Consider the following 22,159-nt stretch of genomic DNA (forward strand, 5'->3'; position numbering starts at 1 on the left):
TGTCTGCATTTTTTGCTAAAGTATTATTAACAGTTACTTCCTGAAAACACAGTGTTGAATGTCAGCGGGAAAGATGTAATTTCCAGAATACTGTGCATTTATGCAAAATAAGAAGATAGGATTCTTGACGAATGAGGGAGAAAGGCAGATCTTCAATTCAAAAACACAGTATTTGTAAGAATTACATCTTTCCTGTTTGACATTCAACACAGAGTTGTCAGGAAGTGACTCCATTCTTTTACGCTAACCTGGAGGTAGCTGCAATTTTCTACTCATATGGTGGCCTGAGGCTTAGCTTCTATGACTTCTACATCACTTTCAGCCATATCTCTAGGATTGATGATGCAGTTTGTTAATTGTGTTCTAGGTTTTTCTTACATTACATTTACAGTAAAACCTTGATTATCCGTCAGGGATTAGGACCAAGGCCATGACGGATAAGAGAAAAGACAGATAACTGAACAGCTACTTTAAAAATGATATACAGTGGATTAGTTTAGCAAATAGTTTTATTTATTTACAAAACGAATCTATATTAACAAATTATAGTATTAACAAAATTAATTAACTCATATAATATTGCAAAAAAGAAAAACTCAGAAGTACTAGAGTCTTCTATGTTTTACTTGGTAGTCTTCCTTCAGTAACAAATTGTGTGCTTTGTCTTATACTGCGTTATCTGGGTTACAGAGCACACCTCCAAAACAATAAAAGAAAGCTTTGCCTACCAGCTAATTAATCCCCCACCAGTTATGTTCTTTTTTTCTCTATACCGCAAATATTCCTGCTTATTGTCTCCTGACTCCATACTCAAAACTTCCTTCTGCCTCACCTTCCTTTTCCTCCTAACTTCTCCTGCCACTCATCTCCTAAGAAGCGTGATCTCACCATACAGAGCAGAAGCTCTTCACCCAGTCCCATCACTTACACATTAATTCCACCCTTTCTGCTCCCACACAGCACATCACAAGCTGCCTGCACGTCACAATATATTAACAAAATATAACAATTTAAAAAGAAAATTACAATACAGAAGAACATTAACATTAATCGACATGTTTTTCAATTTTGTCAGCATCATGCTTTATATCGGTCACTGTTGTTCTTCTTGCTCCATAAACTGAAGTAATACCTGAAGCACTTTCGCCACTTCGTATATCTCTGTATTATAAAAAAAATCTTGGAAGGGAGACGAGACGAGACATAATCTTCTCGGAAGACACTTTGACGTCACGCGAGATAAGGCAGTGAGACCAAAGGACAGCTGCTGTACAGCCTTTTAAATGATCATTGCGCAACGCAACAAGCAGAACACGCAGCTCGCCGGCAGCTGATCCGACCACATTTCCTTAGCGTGCATTCAGCCCTCCACAACTCCCCCCTCACAACACGAGCAGTGTTATACATCCTGCGAGAAAGAGATTTAACCACCGGAAATAAAGGACAAAGAGTAGATGATAAAGTAAAATGTCGTAAAGAATTCAAAAATGTTGGTGCGCTACACATGCACAGCAGGATAGAGATCATGGAAGTACGAAAATTCCAAAGTCTCAAAAAAAGGATAGGAAAGATCGCATTAGCGCAAACAAACTGAAATTATTACTCTGTGAAATAACGGAACAGCGAAAAGAGATCAAATATATTGTTCGGATTTAAACTTTAAGTCGGAGACTTGTTGATCATCTAATTCGTGTTGCCAGCGAGAATTACAAGATTCCAAAAACGTTGCTTTATGAAGTCCCGTGAGACCAAGACTTTTAACATGAGATTCTTTCAAGTCATGCCCTACTTACAACTATTTTCAAACAAGACCACCGTCATCTAACCTCAGTCGTGTGAATGCTTTTTTTCAGACACACTTCCTGCGCTCTCAGCTCTTATAAATTTTATCAGGACAATAATTTTATACGTTCTAGATGACACGTCAACGACAAAGCAAAGAAGAACGAGCATGGACAAACATTCTAGAAAGTCATTTTATTTATTAGAGAGAAAGAAACAATATTCACTCACAGGCAGTCATACGTTCCGTTGTCACAATGTAAGTCCAAACACGGAATCAAAATTCAATGCGATCTTGAAGAAAAGTTAATTCCAAATATTGTTTGTACAAAAGTTTTAAAGTAAAAGTGAAAATAATGCATATTTAACAATTCCCATGAAAATAACAATCTCTTTAAATTGTATATCCGGTAAACCAAACCTGGGGGTGTGCGAGCGAAGCCCCCTAGTGTTTAATTACTTAATTTTTTTTTGTGACAATTCCAGCACCACACACATATGTTTATTGGGTATTACAAAGTGTAATTTTATATTAATTATAACAAAAGTGAAAAGCTACAAAACGCTAGTGAAACTGAAGGCATGACACATGGTGCTGGGGAAGAACACTACTGTGGGGGGGGGGGGGGGGGGGGGGTTTGGTCTGATGGTTAAAGGAGACTTGACAGTTAATCGAGAGATGGCTATTCGAGGTTTTACTGTACTTATTTTGCTGACAAGGCAACTTACAACATTTATGATACAATTAGTTATGTTTCCTTTGGTTTTCCAATTGGAGAAAATGCTGCTAGGCAAGTGACTTGCTCATGGTCACACAGTGTCAGGATTTGAAGTCCAGAGCCGTAACTACTACACCACACTACCTGCCTACATGTGTCCTAAGTGCTTAGATGTCAAGGGAGGCTCAAGTTGATGCCCCTTAGAGCTTCCAGCAGCAAAAATCTGCATAATGCACCCAGCTTTTTCATGTTTCCATCCAATTGGATGATTTGGGTCTCAGGCTGACACTTGAATACAAAGTGTCACTACAGGTTTTCAACCAGTAGCAAGCAACTTTTCATAATATAAGCATGTATAAAATGTTTTTTTTTTCAAAAGCTTCTGAATGAAGGGGCCCCACATAGCTCTGATCATGTTCACTTATACATTTCTTTCAGTGTGTGTCCGTATGTGTGCACGTTTGTGCTTGTGTGTGCCTCCATGCCTGTATACATGTATATTTAAGTAAATTATGTATCTCAAAAACTATTTGTGCAGAATTTTTTCAAATCAATAGGCCAGATCCCATGACTACACAGACCAGACAGCAAATTCTGTTTAAATTAAACTATTTTATGAACAGCTATCTTTGGACATTGGTCAAAAGTTTTTTGAAGGGTGTGGGGATAAGCACTGGACCAAAATGGACCAAAAAGCACAAGCCTGGAACCTGTAACAAGTCAAACATGATGCAGCTTGTTTGAAAAAGACAGGTCTGTTTTTTCATAAGTCATCATTGTACATAGGTCTCAGGGTTTATGGAAGATGTCTTAGAAACCTGTCAATCAAAATTGTTGTATCTTTGCTACAATGTAGTCATAATCTTCTGATGAAGATTATTATTTGACAATGTGAAAATCGATTTAGATTTTCCTAAGACACACACAGACACTAAACCAAAAACAACTCTTTTGACATTTTAAACATCACAGAATCATACTCTGAACTTAACTGGTTGGCGAATATTTGACCCCCATCACCTAACTTCAATTCACAAAGAAGTAAAAACAAGGTGAGAAAATGTACTGATTAATGGATGTAACTACAAAACCATCTTCTGTTTAAAAGTACTGAAACAAAAACTTCTAACATCAGGTTAAAGGAAAAAAAACACAGAAAGCTAATAAAAAATTCAAAGGGAAGATCAAGTAATAAATTCGGAGGCCAGGCAACATGATGAGAATTTCAGTGTCAATACAGATGGACAGAGGCGTTTAAGCAAGTGACTAAGTCATTAGTACCCTTTACCTCAAAGCTATAGGCAGGAAAATCAATGCAAGTACAGTACATTTGGTTTGATAATAAATTTGCAGTCATCAAAACTCCAGACAGACAGAGAAGAAATAGAACAAAATAAAGAAAATAAATATATGACAATATATTTCTTCTAATTAAAAGCTACTGTGGAACCTAATTGAGGGAAACCTAAGTCTTGGTGCAGCCTTATATAAAGCTCTAAACACTGGCCAACTCACCATTAGGAAAACTACAAGAAGCAGACGTACATGCAAACAATTTTTTTCTTAAGTTTTAAAGTATTATTTTGCATCTCCATTAAAAAAACTGTTCTGAATATAATGTAATCTGAATTGTGCTGTAGAGGTAACAAATTCATTATTTCATCTTTCCATTCCACATTGACAAAGCCAGTCTATCACAAACACCTTACAGACACATTGAAGATACTGCCCAGCCCTCCAAACACCTTTATGAATTCATAAGTTTGTTATTTTATTAATTAAAGAATAGCTTAATATACATTTCTTAATGTAGGCCAGTTGTAAAACTGGATTTTTAAAATGTTTCAATTGCTTAAACAACAAACATGACTGGATTCCAACATGTGTAATCTATAGCACAGAAAATAAAAGAAACATGCTGTAACTAATATTAACTGACCATCGGGATGGGGGTTTACTCCTAAATATTGATATATCGAACAGCCCTGTCTTAGATGATATGTAGTGCCTTAGATGTATCATCCTGCCTAATTTCAGCTTTTTAACTAAATGGGAAGTAATGTTTTTGTTGACGAGTATGTGTGTCAACTTTGCTTTCTATACGGTGTATAGAGATGCTGTGTATATATTAATGGAAGCAGCAGAATTACTTAGTTGCCACCATCTATTTCAATTCTACTGAACTGCACACTGCAAAGCTGTTAAGTAAAAAACGTTTTTGGACTAGACATTAAAAATTTTAAACAATGGCTTTTTCCCTTTATTACTTAATTGTAAATGTAAGTTTGGTGATGGAGTCAGAAATTCTCTTAGCAATTCTAGAATGGTGATTTTAGCGTGTTATCAGTTTGTGTGCCTTTGTGTGTGTGTTTGTGAAAAATCAAAATTGATTTGCATGTCTCTAAAGTTTTTGTCAGAAAATTACACGTCTTTTTTTGCATTGTGTAGAGCTTCTGGATTACTACATCATAGCAAAGATACAAAAATTTAGAACAAGCAGTTTCTGAGAAATCCTCCTTGAACCGTGATACCTATGTAGAATGGTAACTTCTATAAAAATTGGCCTAACTTTTTCAAACATGTTACATCATGTTTGTCTTGTTACAGACTCCAGGTGGTTTTTAGACCTACAGACTTAAAAGTTTTTGTCGTTTATCGTTGGGGAATACTACAAGCCAATGCCGATGCCCTCTCCTGGAGCCACAACCTCATGCACAGATGGGTCTGGGCTGAGGAGGGGGCCATGTCACACACGTCTGAGTAAGAGGAAGCTGAATGGACAGAGTGAGGGTAATTACCCGCCAGGCCAGGGGGTGGCAGGGTACGCTAAACCTATTTCTGTTATCTCTGCAGGCCAAATACAGGAAATCCTATCTGATTCAATAATGACAACGTCACTTTCAGTTCTAGCGCCAAGACTGACATCACTTCTGGTTCCGGTACCAAGACTGACGTCACTTCTGGTTCCGGCGCCTAGGACAATGTCATGTCCGGTTCTGGTCCAAGATGACATCACTTCTGCTTTTGGCTTTTAAAATCGCCATCTTTTCAACCAGTCAAGCAGTTCAGCTTTGTAACTCAGTCAGTGCACTTCAGTGAATATTTCAATACCCATTTGTAGCCAGGAACAATATATGGGTAGCTGCCCCAAACCTTTTTGTGTATTGAGACTGATTCTTTCACTATATATATATAATATATATATATATACATACAGAGAGAGAGAGTACATTTTTTTTACATATATAGTATTAAACTCTTAACTGAATTATCTTTGAAATGAATACCAGAATTTTCCCACCTAGCAGTAGCAGGCAAATAATACAAAACACCGTTAGCATATCTCAGTGAATTCTAATAACTTACCCTTTGATGCAAAGGTTTAACAGGACTGACAAGATTTTGCAGGTCAGTTAGGTGGTGGCTTGGTGACGCACCAGGCGCCTGTCCACAGGAACCACTCTTGACTGGAAGATGTGCTGTCCGGTAGATTCTATGGTGAGTAGAGTCCTCCTCTCCCCTGGGCTCCAGGTAGTAGCTGTCATTGGAGTTGAGAACAACTAGCCCCCTGGTAGAAAGATAACAAAGGTACAAAGTGCAGTCAGAAAGCTGGTATAATAATATCTCTGAATTCATCATCCGTAGATTCATAGCATCATCTTTTTCATGCTCTTACTATCCAGCACAAAGAACTTGATTGCTCTCTTTCATCTCAATCTGATCTGTCAAACATTTTTTTTTGCCAGACTCTATTGTCGTAAACTATGTCCAGGTTTTTTCCTTTATCAGTCAAGAATGGTGTTCAATAGCTTTTTGTCTTCATATGTGTAAGACCCCCTTCATTTCAAATGTTCATGTATTGTTTCTTTATTATTTTCCATTTAGTTAACAGATTCTTTCACTTAGTAGTTTGATGTCAGTTATATTAAAGAGTTAATGTTATCTTTACACATTCACCTTCTCCACTGTCCAACCATGTATTGTGATGTTTAGCTTCACTTTTTTTTTTACCTCCCTATAACTTTTGCCAGTATTCTATGTATTTATTTATTTATTTAATTCACATAAATCTTAATGTTATTCCTTTTGAATTATAAACTTGTCACATTCATTTGTTTTTATTTTCTGTCCTCAGAGCTCAAAATCTCTACAACCTTTATGTCCTTGTAGAGCATATCAACAACAGTAGAGGTTAAAGCGAGCATCTTCATCTCAAACCTCATTTCTATTTACTGATATCTGATTCAGAGCCTTCTGTCCTTATCACTGTTGTCTTTTAGGTGTATAATTCACAAATCAAATTCTAGATGGATGCTACTTAGCAGTTCTTTACACAGAAGCTTGTGTAAGAACCTCCTTCCCACCATATGTGAACCACATATTCATTTAAATATGTAGTTGTCATTTACCTTCGTGCAATTGTAATGTAATTTCCCTCTCTGCAAAAAGGAAGCAACCCACATACTTTAATTGTCTCTCATGTGAAAATATATTTAATAACATTTGACCTGTTTTTCATTAAGCCTATAATTTAAAGATTTCACTTCCCAAGTGTCTCCTGTAAAGTTTCTGTAATAAATCTGCATATTAAGCAGGTAGAAATAGCTGTTCTTTTACATGTAGCAAAGAACATATGTTTTTAATAGCTAAAAATTTTAGTTTCATGCAATAGCTTATTCTTCATAGTGATAAACCATCTGTAAGAAGCTTATTATTAAATAACTTCAATCTTCTTGTTCAGCAGCAAAGCCAAAAATTGCGAAGTGGTGGTGGGTCAGTTCTCTGGAAGACAAAAACTTACTGGGCAAGCCATTAGCCATGTATAATTCTAAGACTTTTGGTGGACTGGGTGAGTTCCATTTGCTTTGGTGGAAGCCTCTTGAAGTTCAGAGCAGCTTGATTAATTGACAATTGATCTGAGGTCCGTGTCCCTCTTGAAGGCTCGATTAATTCACAAATGATGTAAGGTTTTTCTGTGTTGGTGAGGGGGGTCACCTTGGAGGTGAGCATTTCATATGATTGACATAAATCAAATAAAAATGTTTTTTGGCATGTACAGTAAATGGGTGACTTGGGACCCCCAGGCCACCTTGTAGCTTTGCCCTGTTCCTGTTATATTCAGCTACAATTACACTCTTACACAAAACACTTCTCCAAGAAGTAAATTCTATAGTATTCAAAACTTTGCACACAACAAAACCTTTAAATGTATTATATCAGGCATGCAGCTATTTTTCATTTGCTGTTTTTTTGGCTGTTATGTGACAATAAAAATCTGAAACTAGACCAAAAAATATGAATGACATTCTTGTTTTTTTCATAATATCATGAACACTATAGAATCAAAACTCAAAATGTTGAGTTAAACTAGTTTTACCTGTGGTGCTCAATATTTTAAAATGTATAAAGGCACAGATGCATCATTTTTAACAATACAGTTTTCCTGTCCCTTCTCAGTTTTGAAGTTGGCCACATAAAATTTGATAAATGGAGGTTCTTTAGTACCCTGTCATGATTTGCTAGAGCAAGCACTATGTGGCTTATTTTTAAGACAGCAAATTAAAGTTAACGGTAAACACAGGGCAGCAATTCTTATGAATTAGTTGTTTGCCTACAGATGTGTTTATGTTTTCATTGTAAAATAATGAAGCTGTGTGCCTTTTTAAGCCTGCTTCTTTAGTTTGATGTCAGGCTTCCTGAGGTGGTAAGGCAAGTCATTTTTATAATAGAATACTTTTTTACTAAAAATCATAACAAAAATATTCTTTAAGTGTGTTCAATAAACAAAATATAAAATCTTTTACATTTCAGCACAAACTAGGTTTCTGGTTTGCATGTGGTTTATGTCTTGTATACAGTATGTTACTGCAGTTGTTGAACTTTTGGGTTTCTGGAATTCTTTTTACAGTGCTTTGAAAAATGAAAGAACACCCAGATTATGAGGTTGGTTTTCAAAGCCCTTTCCAGTGAGGCTCATTGGTCTCAGAATCTGAATCCATCCATCCATCCATCCATCCTCTTCCGCTTATCCGAGGTCGGGTCACAGGGGCAGCAGCTTGAGCAGAGATACCCAGACTTCCCTCTCCCCGCCCACTTCTTCTAGCTCTTCTAGGGGAATCCTGAGGCGTTCCCAGGCCAGCCGGGAGACATAGTCTCTCCAGCGTGTCCTGGGTCTTCCCCGGGGCCTCCTCCTGGTTAGACGTGCCCGGAACACCTCACCAGGGAGGTGTCCAGGAGGCATCCTGATCAGATGCCCGAGCCACCTCATCTGACTCCTCTCTAGGCGGAGGAGCAGCGGCTCTACTCTGAGCCCCTCACGGATGACTGAGCTTCTCACCCTATCTTTAAGGGAAAGCCCAGACACCCTGCGGAGGAAACTCATTTCAGCAGCTTGTATTCACGATCTCGTTCTTTTGGTCACTACCCATAGCTCATGACCATAGGTGAGGGTAGGAACATAGATCGACTGGTAAATTGAGAGCTTCGCCTTGCGGCTCAGCTCCTTTTTCACCACGACAGACCGATGCAGTGCCCTCATTACTGCGGATGCCGCACCGATCCGCCTGTCGATCTCACGCTCCATTATACTTGAACTCCTCCACTTGGGGCAGGATCTCGCTACCAACCCTGAGAGGGCACTCCACCCTTTTCCGGCTGAGGACCATGGTCTCGGATTTGGAGGTGCTGATTTCCATCCCAGCCGCTTCACACTCGGCTGCGAACCGATCCAGAGAGAGCTGAAGATCACGGCCTGGTGAAGCAAACAGGACAACATCATCTGCAAAAAGCAGTGACCCAATCCTGAGTCCACCAAACCGGACCCCCTCAACGCCCTGGCTGCGCCTAGAAATTGTGTCCATAAAAGTTATGAACAGAATCGGTGACAAAGGGCAGCCCTGGCGGAGTCCAACTCTCACTGGAAACGGGTTCGACTTACTGCCGGCAATGCGGACCAAGCTCTGGCACCGATCATACAGGGACCGAACAGCCCTTATCAGGGGGGCCGGTACCCTATACTCCCGGAGTACCCCCCACAGGATTCCCCGAGGGACACGGTCGAATGCCTTTTCCAAGTCCACAAAACACATGTAGACTGGTTGGGCAAACTCCCATGCACCCTCCAGGACCCTGCTAAGGGTATAGAGCTGGTCCACTGTTCCGCGACCAGGATGAAAACCACACTGTTCCTCATGAATCCGAGGCTCGACTATCCGACGAACCCTCCTCTTCAGGACCCCCGAATAGACTTTTCCAGGGAGGCTGAGGAGTGTGATCCCTCTGTAGTTGGAACACACCCTCCAGTCCCCTTTCTTAAAGAGGGGGACCACCACCCCGGTCTGCCAATCCAGAGGCACTGTCCCTGATGTCCATGCGATGTTGCAGAGGCGTGTCAACCAAGACAGTCCTGCAACATCCAATGCCTTGAGGAACTCCAGGCGTATCTCATCCACCCCCAGGGCCCTGCCACCAAGGAGTTTTTTGACCACCTCGGTGACCTCAGTCCCAGAGATGGGGGAGCCCACCTCTGAGTCCCCAGGCTCTGCTTCTTCATTGGAAGGCATGTTCGTGGGATTGAGGAGGTCTTCGAAGTACTCCCCCCACGACCCACAATGTCCCGAGTCGAGGTCAACAGCGCACCATCCCCACAATACACAGTGTTGACACTGCACTGATTCCCTTCCTGAGACGCTGGATGGTGGACCAGAATCTCCTCGAAGCTGTCCGAAAGTCGTTCTCCATGGCCTCCCCAAACTCCTCCCAAGCCCGAGTTTTTGCCTCAGCAACCACCAAAGCTGCATTCCGCTTGGCCTGCCGGTACCTATCAGCTGCCTCCAGAGTCCCACAGGACAAAAGGGTCCTGTAGGACTCCTTCTTCAGCTTGACGGCATCCCTCACTACCGGTGTCCATGAATGGGTTCGGGGATTGCCGCCACGACAGGCACCGACTACCTTACGGCCACAGCTCAGGTCAGCCGCCTCAACAATAGAGGCACGGAACATGGCCTATTCGGACTCAATGTCCCCCACCTCCCTCGGGATGTGGTTGAAGTTCTGCCGGAGGTGGGAGTTGAAGCTACTTCTGACAGGGGGCTCTGCCAGACGTTCCCAGCAGACCCTCACAACACGTTTGGGCCTACCAGGCCTGACCGGCATCCTCCCCCACCATCGAAGCCAACTCACCACCAGGAGGTGATCAGTTGACAGCTCCGCCCCTCTCTTCACCCGAGTGTCCAAGACATGTGGTCGCATGTCTGATGATACGACCACAAAGTCGATCATCGAACTGATGTCCTTGTGCCAAGTGCACATATGAACACCCCTTTGCTTGAACATGGTGTTCGTTATGGACAATCCGTGACGAGCACATAAGTCCAATAACAAAACACCACTCGGGTTCAGATCGGGGGGGCCATTCCTCCCAATCACGCCCTTCCAGGTCTCACTGTCATTGCCCACGTGAGCATTGAAATCCCCCAGCAGTACAAGGGAGTCCCCAGAAGGTATGCCCTCTAGCACCCCCTCTAGGGACTCCAAAAAGGGTGGGTACTCCAAACTGCTATTCGGTGCATACGCACAAATAACAGTTAGGACCCGTCCCCCCACCCGAAGGCGAAGGGAGGCTACCCTCTCGTCCACCGGGGTAAACCCCAATGTACAGGCTCCAAGTCGGGGGGCAATAAGTATGCCCACACCCGCTCGGCACCTCTCACCGGGCGCAACTCCAGAGTGGTAGAGAGTCCAGCCCCTCTCAAGGAGATTGGTTCCAGAGTCCAAGCTGTGCGTCGAGGTGAGTCCGACTATATCTAGCCGGAACCTCTCGACCTCGCGCACTAGCTCAGGCTCCTTCCCCTTCAGAGATGTGACATTCCACTTCCCAAGAGCCAGCTTCTGTAGCCGGGAATCGGACCGCCAAGGTCCCCGCCTTCGGCCACCACCCAACTCACACTGCACCCGACCTCCTTGGCCCCTCCCATAGGTGGTGAGCCCATGGGAAGGGGGACCCACGTTGCCTCTTCGGGCTGTGCCTGGCCGAGCCCCATGGGTGCAGGCCCGGCCACCAGGCGCTCGCCATTGAGCCCCACCTCCAGGCCTGGCTCCAGAGGGGGGCCCTGGTGACCCGCATCCGGGCAAGGGAAAACGCCGTCCAAAGTTTTCATTCATCATAGAAGGTCAGCATGTCGACTGCTGCTTCATTTAAGTATGCTAACTCCACTTGTGCTCTGTGGCCATCAGTGGCATCGGGCAGCGCTCTTCTCCTATCGATAGCAATGGCAGCTCACACTCTACTTTTGTTTTCTAAGCACTTCATTTCCAAGAAGACAGTATGCGACAGCGAAACACATTCAAAATTCACACTGGGGTTTGTAAAGGGTGCAGCCCCGTGCTAAAGTGGCAAATGTTAAAAGTTCGCTGACGACACTGCTATTGTGGGCTGCATCAGGAATGGGCAGGAGGAGGAGTATAGGAACTTAATCAAGGACTTTGTTAAATGGTGCGACTCAAACCACCTACAACTGAACACCAGCAAAACCAAGGAGCTGGTGGTGGGTTTTAGGAGGACCAGGCCCCTCATGGACCCTGTGATCATCAGAGGTGACTGTGTGCAGAGGGTACAGACCTATAAATACCTGGGAGTGCAGCTGGATGATAAATTGGACTGGATTGCCAATACTGATGCAGAGGAGTTGTTTGTAGGTCGCCCTGAGCATTCAGTTACATTGTGCTGTTTACTATGCGGTGATCTTGTACATTAGGCTTACTATAGTTACGCACCGCAACTTCCTTAAAAGACCGTTGTTTGTTTGTTGCACACATTTGGTTTGTCGGCTTGAAGCAGTAAGCATGTGTGTGTGAGAATGGCGAGTTTTGCACAAGTGTTTGTGGGTAGAAAGCGAAAAAGTAACGTGTGGAAATACTTTAGTTGCAGCGCAGATGATAATAAAAGCAAATATAGCGTGTGAGAAGAAGAAAAGAGTCTTGGTATTTCAGTGCAGGGCCAGCTGGATCAGTGCTTAGTGGAAGTCTGGCACTTCTCTGGCACCTTGACTGCACTTCATACAGGGACGTGCAGAACTAAATAAAAATAAAAATTGTTGACTCCGCTGAAAACTAGAATGAAATAAAAATTAATTTTATAAAATAAAATAAAAACTAAAACTACAATTAATATCAGAACTGAAATATCACTGGTGGGTATTCATGATTACATCCAAAATGACCTGCATACACTGTTAATGCTCATGGCCCCTTTTACGGATTCATGCATAAAAAAGGAGACCTAACTGATGGTTTCTTACAATCCTTTAGTTGGTTCATAGGTGTTTGTTTATTCAAGGAAGTAATAAAATATTGAGGTTTACCGGCTTCTGTTCCTGTATGCGTCAAAATACCAAACCCATATACGATATTTTCTTCATGCCAGTATCTTTTTGCTTAAAGCTGTCTGCGTACCGACAAGCCACATTTTTCTTTCTCTGCTGGCAGCTGGTCTCTAAAAATGACTGAGATAAATAAATAAGTGCTGTGTTTTATTTGTTTATTGATTTTGGGAAAGACTTCAGCCTAACAAATCCTTGTGTCTTTTGGATCAATTTCTTATTGAAACTGATGCTTGTGTTATTAAAGCACTGTCTTCATGTTTACTTTTTCATCAATAATAAATCTTCCATGTTGTTACATTTCCAATACTAATTTCTACACTTGGTCATTATTACACATGCTTATAGATTAGGTACTGTGTCCATATTGAAGTTTTGAAATGCTTTCCAAATATCACTGGCAAAAGTAAAGTTTACAGTGATAATGATCTAAGCGCAAAAGGTCTCCTTATTGAATATGTCTTTACAGCTTTCGTTATTCTATGTGTTAAGATACATTATGATGGTTTTGAACCAATCCAGAGATTTTTTTTTAAGTGGAAAAGTTGTAATTAGCCTATCCATTGCCTTTCAGATAGGTCATGTTCTAAAATATTTCTGAAGTGTCAACCCTGCCTGTAAATTTGATTCCCTTTGGCAAAAAGATAAGTTTTGTTAATAGTCGATTGTAGGTCTCTGTCCAGGCAGACAGAGTGAGCTTGACATTTACATTGCGCCCTGCCTGGGGTTTGTTCCTGCCTTGTGCCCTGTGTTGGCTGGGATTGGCTCCAGCAGACCCCGTGACCCTGTGTTAGGATATAGCGGGATGGATGGATGGATGGATAATGACTGACTGAAAGGGTCTTTGCAAAGTACACAAAAATGCAGTAAAGCTGTACTCAGATGCTGAACTGAAAACTGAATGTGCACAAGTAAAGTGATGGTAAAAGACTGATGTTATCATTAGCAATGAATGTATAGAAGAGCAATTCTGCATGAAAAAATGAAAAATAATTGCAGTTTTCACATTTACAAAGCCATACTGTAAAAGATTCATGACTATAATTGCAAGCAAAAGTGCCTGCACTCAATATGGATTAAACAGAGGGATTAGCTACGGAATGACAAATTTTTCTTTTCTGTTTATAATTAATTTAGAAGGCCACATAGAGTTTTGCTTTCACTTTGGCATTATGGTGTAACAAAATCTTCAAATTTCAAAGACAGTCAATATTTTCAACTGCATACTTGCCTCTGTTGTCTGTGTGTGTGTCTGAAAAAAACAGGTAGCATGTTTTGTTATTAAATCAGTTTGCATATTTAACAATGGAAGTAAGAGGTACATTTTCACTTTAATAAATGAAGCAAAATAATCACACTATTTCAAAGATAATACTTCAGTTTCACGTGGATTAGCCAAATTAAAATTTCGATTTTTTGAATTCGGTTTTCTTAATAACACCGTACTATTTACAGCATTATCACCCAGTAAAAGAGTGTCTGTCTGTTATGAATTTAATGACAAGTCATTTTCACTAATCCAGTTTCACCTACTAAAGCGTTTAATTAATGCTGTAGCCACAGAAGTACAGTATCACTCAGTTTGATGTAGTGGAATAAGTGGATTAGGAGAATGACAGAGAGAGGGAGAATAAATAGTAGTTTCTGATGATCAATCCAACTGTTATAAAGACGTCGTCCAGGTATTAGCAGAATGCAGACACATATGCTTAACTTGCTATTTTTCAGTACTGCTGTTTGTTTTTTTGGTTGTCACAGTCAAATGAACACTTTCAGTTATCCTGGTGTTATATTATAATAAATATTGTTTTGTTTCAGAGTACTTACCCAGGGACTAGTGTAATATGCCACATTGCTCATTAAAGGGTGGGGACATGAAGCTTGTATTTTTACTCCTTTATTGCATCACTGCTTACTGTAAATTGCAGACCTTTCTTCTGAGACATTTCTGTCCAGCACCTTAATTAGAAGCCAATACTTGCTGTTTTAGGAGGACAGGCCATATAGTCGAAATTCCTAGTAACATGCCATATACTTTTCAGAAATAAAAATGTGTTTTTCTGGGCCAGAGTAGAGACATTTCTTAGACATTTCCTTCAGCAGGTGAACAAGGAGATGTAAACAGTGAAATGTTAGTTTTGTAAACCAAGTTTCTATAAATTGGCTCATGGATAAGAAAAAAAGTCATAGCTCAAAATGTATTTTAAAATTAAAAAAAAAAAATCTTTAGCACAACTCAAATTCATAATGAAGTGATGCCAAAAAGAGTGTACACTGCCAATCCTCGCTTTATTGATCTGATCTTTTGTCAGATGGTGTACATTCACTTTTACAGGAAGCATAAATCCAATCTCTATGCTTACAAAGGCTGAGCTCTGGATTGAGCACCAAGCACAATTGAACGAATGCCTAGATATGTGACATAACAAACACATGACTACATTTTGAATTGTGTTACTGAACAGTGCTCCTTGCAAATGACATAACATAATATTGTGAAATCCTAACGTACATTTCAGGGTGGGTCATGACAGAGCAGTTATAATCCTTCCATATCAGTGTATCACAGAATTTTCTGTGTAAATTATGTAACAAAAAGTGTGAAATATGCCAAAACTTCAGAATTATGTGAAATGGAACTGTGATCCTATTCCAAGATTGGAGAGACAGAGTTGGGGCAAGCCCTCTAGTTAAGCGAGAAGTTTAATGAAAGCCATTGATATCTAGAGTGAAACAATGCTGAAATAAAAGGCAGAAACCACTGAGGTGTTCAAGAAATTAGACTTGTAAGACCTACTTTAGGATGAAAAGTCAACATCATTTATTTTAAGAATGATTTTCTATACTGTGTATTCTGGTTTTCCTATCACACCCCAAAGATGTTTAAGAAAGTAGGATAGATTTTGCCTTGCACTCTGAGGTGGTGCAGTTAACTGCAGCGCCAAGTGTGCTTTCAGGTAGATTTAACTTCTGTGGTAAAGGATTGGCTGGATGTGTCAAATAAAGAAAGGAAGCATAAATGAAAAGGCTAGAAGAAGGTTATGAGTTAATTTGTTCTGCAAAATTAGTTTTTCTTTATTTTGAACCACAATGAAAAAGCTGTTTTTACAAAGATGGACACATACAGTGCCGTCCCTGGCCTTGAAGGTTTAGGCTGATTCAGGGAAATAATACAATACTGTACAATGCAGGGTTGAAAGGCTTGATTGTTTATTAAGGTTAAACTCAGACCCTTTTCATAGACATACAGTACAAGAAAACAAACTGCACTGTAACACTGCTGCACAGACAAAAAGAAAACAGCATATGCGTCAGAGAAATACACAAAAATCAAAACCACGAGCTGTTCAGCTCTTCTTCTGTTTAATACTGTGTAGCACACTTTGTGATGATCGTCTACCTACACCATTTTTATTATTGTGTTTGAATGCTAGGGTCACAAGGTGCAATAGTCCATTGTGCTGCTGCCTCACAGACGCAGCATCCAGGGTTTGAATCTCATACTTGGACGTTGTCTGTGTGAGGTTTGTACATTCAACACCATCCCTGCACAGGTTTTCCTCCAGGTAAACCCTTAGATCCCAGGATGTGCAGGTTAAGTTAATTGGACATCCATGTTGGTACTCTATCTCACACTCCCGTTTGTGTTAGGTTAGTAATATCTTTCCATTGGTCCTGCAGTGGACTGATGTCCTCTCCACATCTGTTTCCTACATTTTATCCAGTTCTACCAAGATAAGCACGGGCCTTCGCTAGCCTAAATTAGATTAGGTGTGCATGAATGAATGTTCTACTTCATATGGGACTTGTATTCTTACAGTTTAAACACAGGAAGGACAAGTGACTTGTTTAGTGTCACACATACTGATTCAGAAGTGGGGTTTGAGCATCTCACTAGGTTCTTAGTCACACCCCAAAGCCACTGGGCGCCACTGCCACACTTTCTCCTTTTTGTAAAAGCAGCAGTAATGGAGTGTTTCTACTCCAATGTTTAAAGAAATGGGTGCTTTTTTTAATCATACTGTCTTTAATTATAGAACACCAAAATGTAAACTCTTTTACAATTAAACCTGCAATTATTCTGTTTATAATTAGCAGTGGTGCTTTATATTTTTAACATCATACTGCCTAGTAATTAAAATGCAACCAAAGCCCATTTTTCTCAACATAGATAGATAGATGTTAATAAACATCCAGAGACACAGAAATTCCAAAAAAGGAAATAAAAACCACATCAGATCTCTGGCACCTGATTCATCATGTTTCATTTAATCAATTCATCTTTACTTTTCACACAGTCTTCTCTATCATAAAGCTTTTTACAAGGCAAACTGCAACACATCACTTCAGTAGGAGTAGAATGCATTATTTGTACTTGCCTTGAATGCAGTTAAGTACAAGTGATGCAGGGGGAGCAGCAGAGGAGCTCCATGATGCATACAGTTAACCCTAAAGGTTATTTCATTTCAGTTATAACAATGCAGAATTATAAAGTTCTGGGCCATAGGCTGGTGTCTGAATGCGGAAGACAAGAGTGGTGCAGCTGTAGGAACCGCATGGAGGTGCTGTACACATAGCATGAACTAAAAGGATCAAAGTAAAAGGGTAATTCAAGTTGGATACATTAAAATTCTCTAATTGATAATATATTACAGGGAACAACATTAATAATGATAATGGAGACTAATGTGTTTACATAAAGTTGGTTACTCAGAAGGAACAAGGCAACCTGTCTTTTCTACCCTTGAATGTTCTTAATACAATTTCTGGTTATATATCAGTGAGTTAAATTAGGTTGTTTATTCATTGCTTTTCATATAATTTAATATACTGGATTTTGTTTTATGTGAATTGAATGTACACCATGAATCCACAATACTGAGAATAATAATAACCACAGAGAGAAATGGCATTATCTGGGATTTCTGCCTTGACAGGACACAAAGCATCACGATCAGATAAGTTCCTTGACACTTCAGATGCTGTTGCAAATGTCACCAAGCATTAAAAAGAAAAATGACATAAAAAACGGAGCACCTTGACAACTGAATGGAAAAGTCATTTTATAGTAAAGAAAGGAATTGGAAATGCGCCTAGTCAAGCAAGTGTCCAGACAAAGTGTTGCACTACAAAAAAAAGATAGTTATATAATTATGGGGCCATATACCATTTTGTATTCCTTTTGTTCCTGGATTTTTGCCTTTCCTACTCACCTGTTAAAATTAAAAATTAATTTATAGTTGGTTAAATGCTGTGCTGTGTTAGCTGTGGTCTCCAGATTGACCATTCTGGAGTATTTTGTGAATGGTGTAAGTCATTGTGCAATCTAATGCACTCGTATAAATGTCAGCAACAACTTATACTATTCTAATCTTTTACTGTTAGGCTCTGCAGAGGCTTAGAACTATTTTTGCATGTTTGGAATATTTTCTTAGGTTTACTTTTCATTGATTTTTTGATTATTTTTGTAATTTTATTGTGGCCTCAGCTTTGATGCCATTGCCCTTGTTTGTGTCCTGCCCGTTTGCACAAATGTTTTCCTGTTACATACTGTAGGTGCTAACTGGTGATATGATATGGCAGTCAGCAGGCTATTTAAAGAAATGGGTTATGGATCCTCAGTGTCAGAACTTTGAAATGAATTGACTCATCTTCACTTGAGAAATATGTAATTTCTGGGAATTTCAAATATTCTGATGTAAATCAATCACAACTACACATTTAGTTTTAACCCTTTTAATACTTTGCACGATTGATCAGCTCTTCATTGTTTCCAACCTCTGCCACTCGGTCTCAGTTAAGAAATTATAAGCATATATTTTTTCATGAAAAATATACATATTTACCTTTGCAAAATCTGCCACACGTTGATGTGCATAACAAACATTAGCATTCAAAAGGTTATGTTCACCCAGAAACATGTTCACGTTTTTGATAGAAATTGATCCCTTATATTATCAAGATACCATTAAATTGATTTAAAAATATAGTCTCTAATCAAGGCTTTTCCAATGTTTATGATGGCTATTACTGTTTGAAATGACTGATTATTAATTATTAACATAGGGCTGAAAAGCCCAAATTTCAGCAGCAATTCCTTCAGTGTCCTAAGGGCCAGCTCCCTTACCTTATCCTTAATTAGTCATGTATACAGTAAATGCTAATTGGTTATTAGAGAAACCTATGTATTTACATTAGATAGATAGATAGATAGATACTTTATTAATCCCAAGGGGAAATTCACAGTAGTAGAATTCATTAGTACCAATGAAACATGTTATTCTGTTCACTTGGTTTGCAAGGTACTGACATTCCTAAAGTACAATTGTAGATTCAGCAGACAAAATGAAAACAGCTTTCTCAAGAAACATGTCAGTCTGTTGGCTTTTTGCAGAGTGAAGGACATTTCATGTGACAGATTGCCAAGAAACTGAAGATTTCACACAAAGATGTTGTTATTAGCAACAGAGAAAGGACAGTTCTGGGATGCTGGCCTTAGAAGGGGAGTTGCAAATAAAAAGCAAAAGTAAAAATGGGCAAAAGAACACAGACATTAGACAAAAGATGACTGGAAAGGTGTATTATGGTCAGCATCATGGAATTCGTCTTTTCGCTGTTGCCCATAACACTGGTACTTGATGTGTATTTAGTGAAGAAGCCAACTGAGAACCTATATGGTGTTTGTTTCCCAAACTACAGACTCTGATGTCCTTATCCTCTTATGCAGATGGACATCTGGGCCTTCCTCTTTTTTTTCTATCCTGGTTAGATCCACGATAATAGCAGACACCTTTGTATGAAACCTGTCACATGGAATAGCCTTCATTGTGGAACAGAACAATAGACTGAAATGCTTCTTGAGAAAGCTGTTTTATTTTGGCCATTTTTGAAACCAGAACTGAACTTTAGGAATGCCAGTACCTTGCAACCCAAGTGAACAGAATGACAGGTTTCAGTGGTGCTAATGCAATTACAGAGGTTTATCTAATAACCAATTAGCATGTCAACATAACTAATTAAGTATAAGCTAAGGGAGTTGACAATTAGGGCACAGAAGGAATGGCTGCAGAAAATGGGGCTTTGCACCCGTATGTGAGTAATAAATTAAAAATCAGTCATTTCAAGCAGTAATAGCCATTATACAGTATATGCTAGTAATGCCTTGGCTATATTTTTAAATCAATTTAATAGTAACTTGATAATAAAAGATATCAAAAATGCGAAAATTTGCTGGCCGACCCCAAACTTTTGCACGTTAGTGTTTATGGAAACCCAGTTCAGGATTTACATTGCCATTGTCGGTCACTTATTTTGTACTGGAATTATCATTTATACAGTCATTAGTGTTCTGCACCTGTCATGAACAGGTTTCTTTAGTCTGATTGTGCACCCCTAAATACAATCGTGACTTTTTACTTTCTCATATACGAAGTATAGGGAAAGTATTGTAATCATCCAAAAATTTCATTTCGAGATTTTGATGAATCTTGACGTTTAAGACCTCCGAAAATACCATTTTTGGAATTATGTGTGTGTGTGTGTGTGTGTGTGTGTGTGTGTGTGTGTGTAAACACGATACTCTGAGTATGCTTTCGTTTAGGTCAACCAAATTTTGCATACAAGTATTAGGTACAAAACTTAGATTTCTATCACATTTGGGTTATTTCCACTAACCGGAAGTGGTACTTTACCTTTTATTCATGCAGCGGCAGAGTCCGATTTATTCAACTTTACTTTTATAAAAATTGTTAAATACTGTATATTATTAATTTTATTTGATTTGTTCTTGATAGTTCTTTAATGTACATAATATAAAAATCTAATCATTCTCTTGCGGTTTACTCCTCAGATATCCATCCCCATATCTGAGTGTCTAGGGGAAGTCACTCACGTTTTTTTTTCTTTTGTTTTTTGAAATTATTCCAAATACAGGGTGGCCCTGTATTGACACACATGGAGATCACTTTCAGCATCTTCTGTAAATGTGAGTACCAGATTTGATCATTTTTCTCTTCACCACGTAATGCAGTCATCTCGGTAGAGACGGGACACTTTTTCGTGGGCCACCCTGTACAAAATAGTAATCTTGGCTGAAAGAGGGTTTCTTTTTAAGTACTATCTGTGCTAACACATTTTAGCTGTAATGTCTTTGCTGGGGCGGCACAGTGGTGCAGTGGGTACCGCTGCTGCCTCGTAGTTAGGAGACCTGGGTTTGTTTCCTGCCTTGTGCCCTGTGTTGGCTGGGATTGGCTCCAGCAGACCCCTGTGACCCTGTAGTTTGGACATAGCGGGTTGGATAATGGATGGATGGATGTCTTTGCTGAGTTTGTGAGGTCCCTGAGAAGCATTTCCAGCCAAAAATATTTGTGTCATATTTCATGGATTTAGTATCTATTTTCTCCCCAAAGACAGACATTTCAAAGTAAAGTAGTTTCATACTCACAGTCTCTGAAACTGTTTGTTGTTGGTAGCAAAGTGCCTTTACTGTCCACTGTCATGTTTGTTATTCTAGAATGCTCTCTACTGAAGCCAGGCTCAGAACACTTGCATAAATGTACAACTTTAATGTATTAACAACGAATTATTAAACCACACAACACTGCTATATATGAATAGAGAAATTGTATCAAACACCCATTAAAACATTATTGAGATATGCCCAATTAAAATCATTTGGGTTCTGTAGCACTTATTCATATTGATTATTCTTGGCTGTTCTGTCACAGTCATTAGCCCTCTTGCAAACTTATAAAGTGAATTAGCTAGCCTGCCTTCCTTGTTTAATTTCTCCTGATGTCACAAAGCCTACTTTAAAACTCTGTATGTTTTTATTGTTGGGATGCATTATGCAACCAAAATATAGTGAGAAAGGTTTAAAGCATCCCAAAGGTGTTGCATAGTGTTTGCAACAAAATCCATTTAAAAATAAAAAAAGTAAACCTGACCTTTTTAAATCCCCTTTGCCACAGCTTCAGTAAGGAGTAATATTTCTTAATACAGGTAATATTTTGCTTTTCTGTTCTCCTCCCAGCTCCAAAGCTTGGTAGTGTCTCCATGAGGTCCTATGTGTATGTACAGTAAATACTCACCAGATGCCATTAAAAGGTCAGTGCAGGCTTTATTCTTCTGCCAGCCTAATTTCATTTGTTCCTCTTAGGGTTCCATCTCCCAGCTATCTATAGTTTCTCTTGAATAAACAGTAGAACATCAGCCATATGCTCTCATCAGCTCTTGAAGGGGCCTGGCCTTGTGTTGCCCCCTTTGGTGGTTAAAAATGTT

At 39.7% G+C, this 22,159-nt stretch overlaps 1 protein-coding gene across 3 annotated transcripts in view; it reads right to left on the bottom strand.

Moving 5' to 3' along the window:
* Positions 1-22,159, bottom strand: part of adam19a (ADAM metallopeptidase domain 19a) — a 684,192-nt gene that overhangs the window by 93,907 nt on the left and 568,126 nt on the right. For all 3 annotated transcript variants that reach the window (XM_028801514.2, XM_028801513.2, XM_051928363.1), the window contains exon 6: positions 5,868-6,069. In XM_028801514.2, coding sequence (XP_028657347.1) covers positions 5,868-6,069 — 202 coding nt within the window. The remainder of the gene's footprint in view (positions 1-5,867; positions 6,070-22,159) is intronic.

This window comes from Erpetoichthys calabaricus, chromosome 5, assembly GCF_900747795.2.
Source record: "Erpetoichthys calabaricus chromosome 5, fErpCal1.3, whole genome shotgun sequence".
In the NCBI taxonomy this organism is placed as follows: Eukaryota; Metazoa; Chordata; class Cladistia; order Polypteriformes; family Polypteridae; genus Erpetoichthys; species Erpetoichthys calabaricus.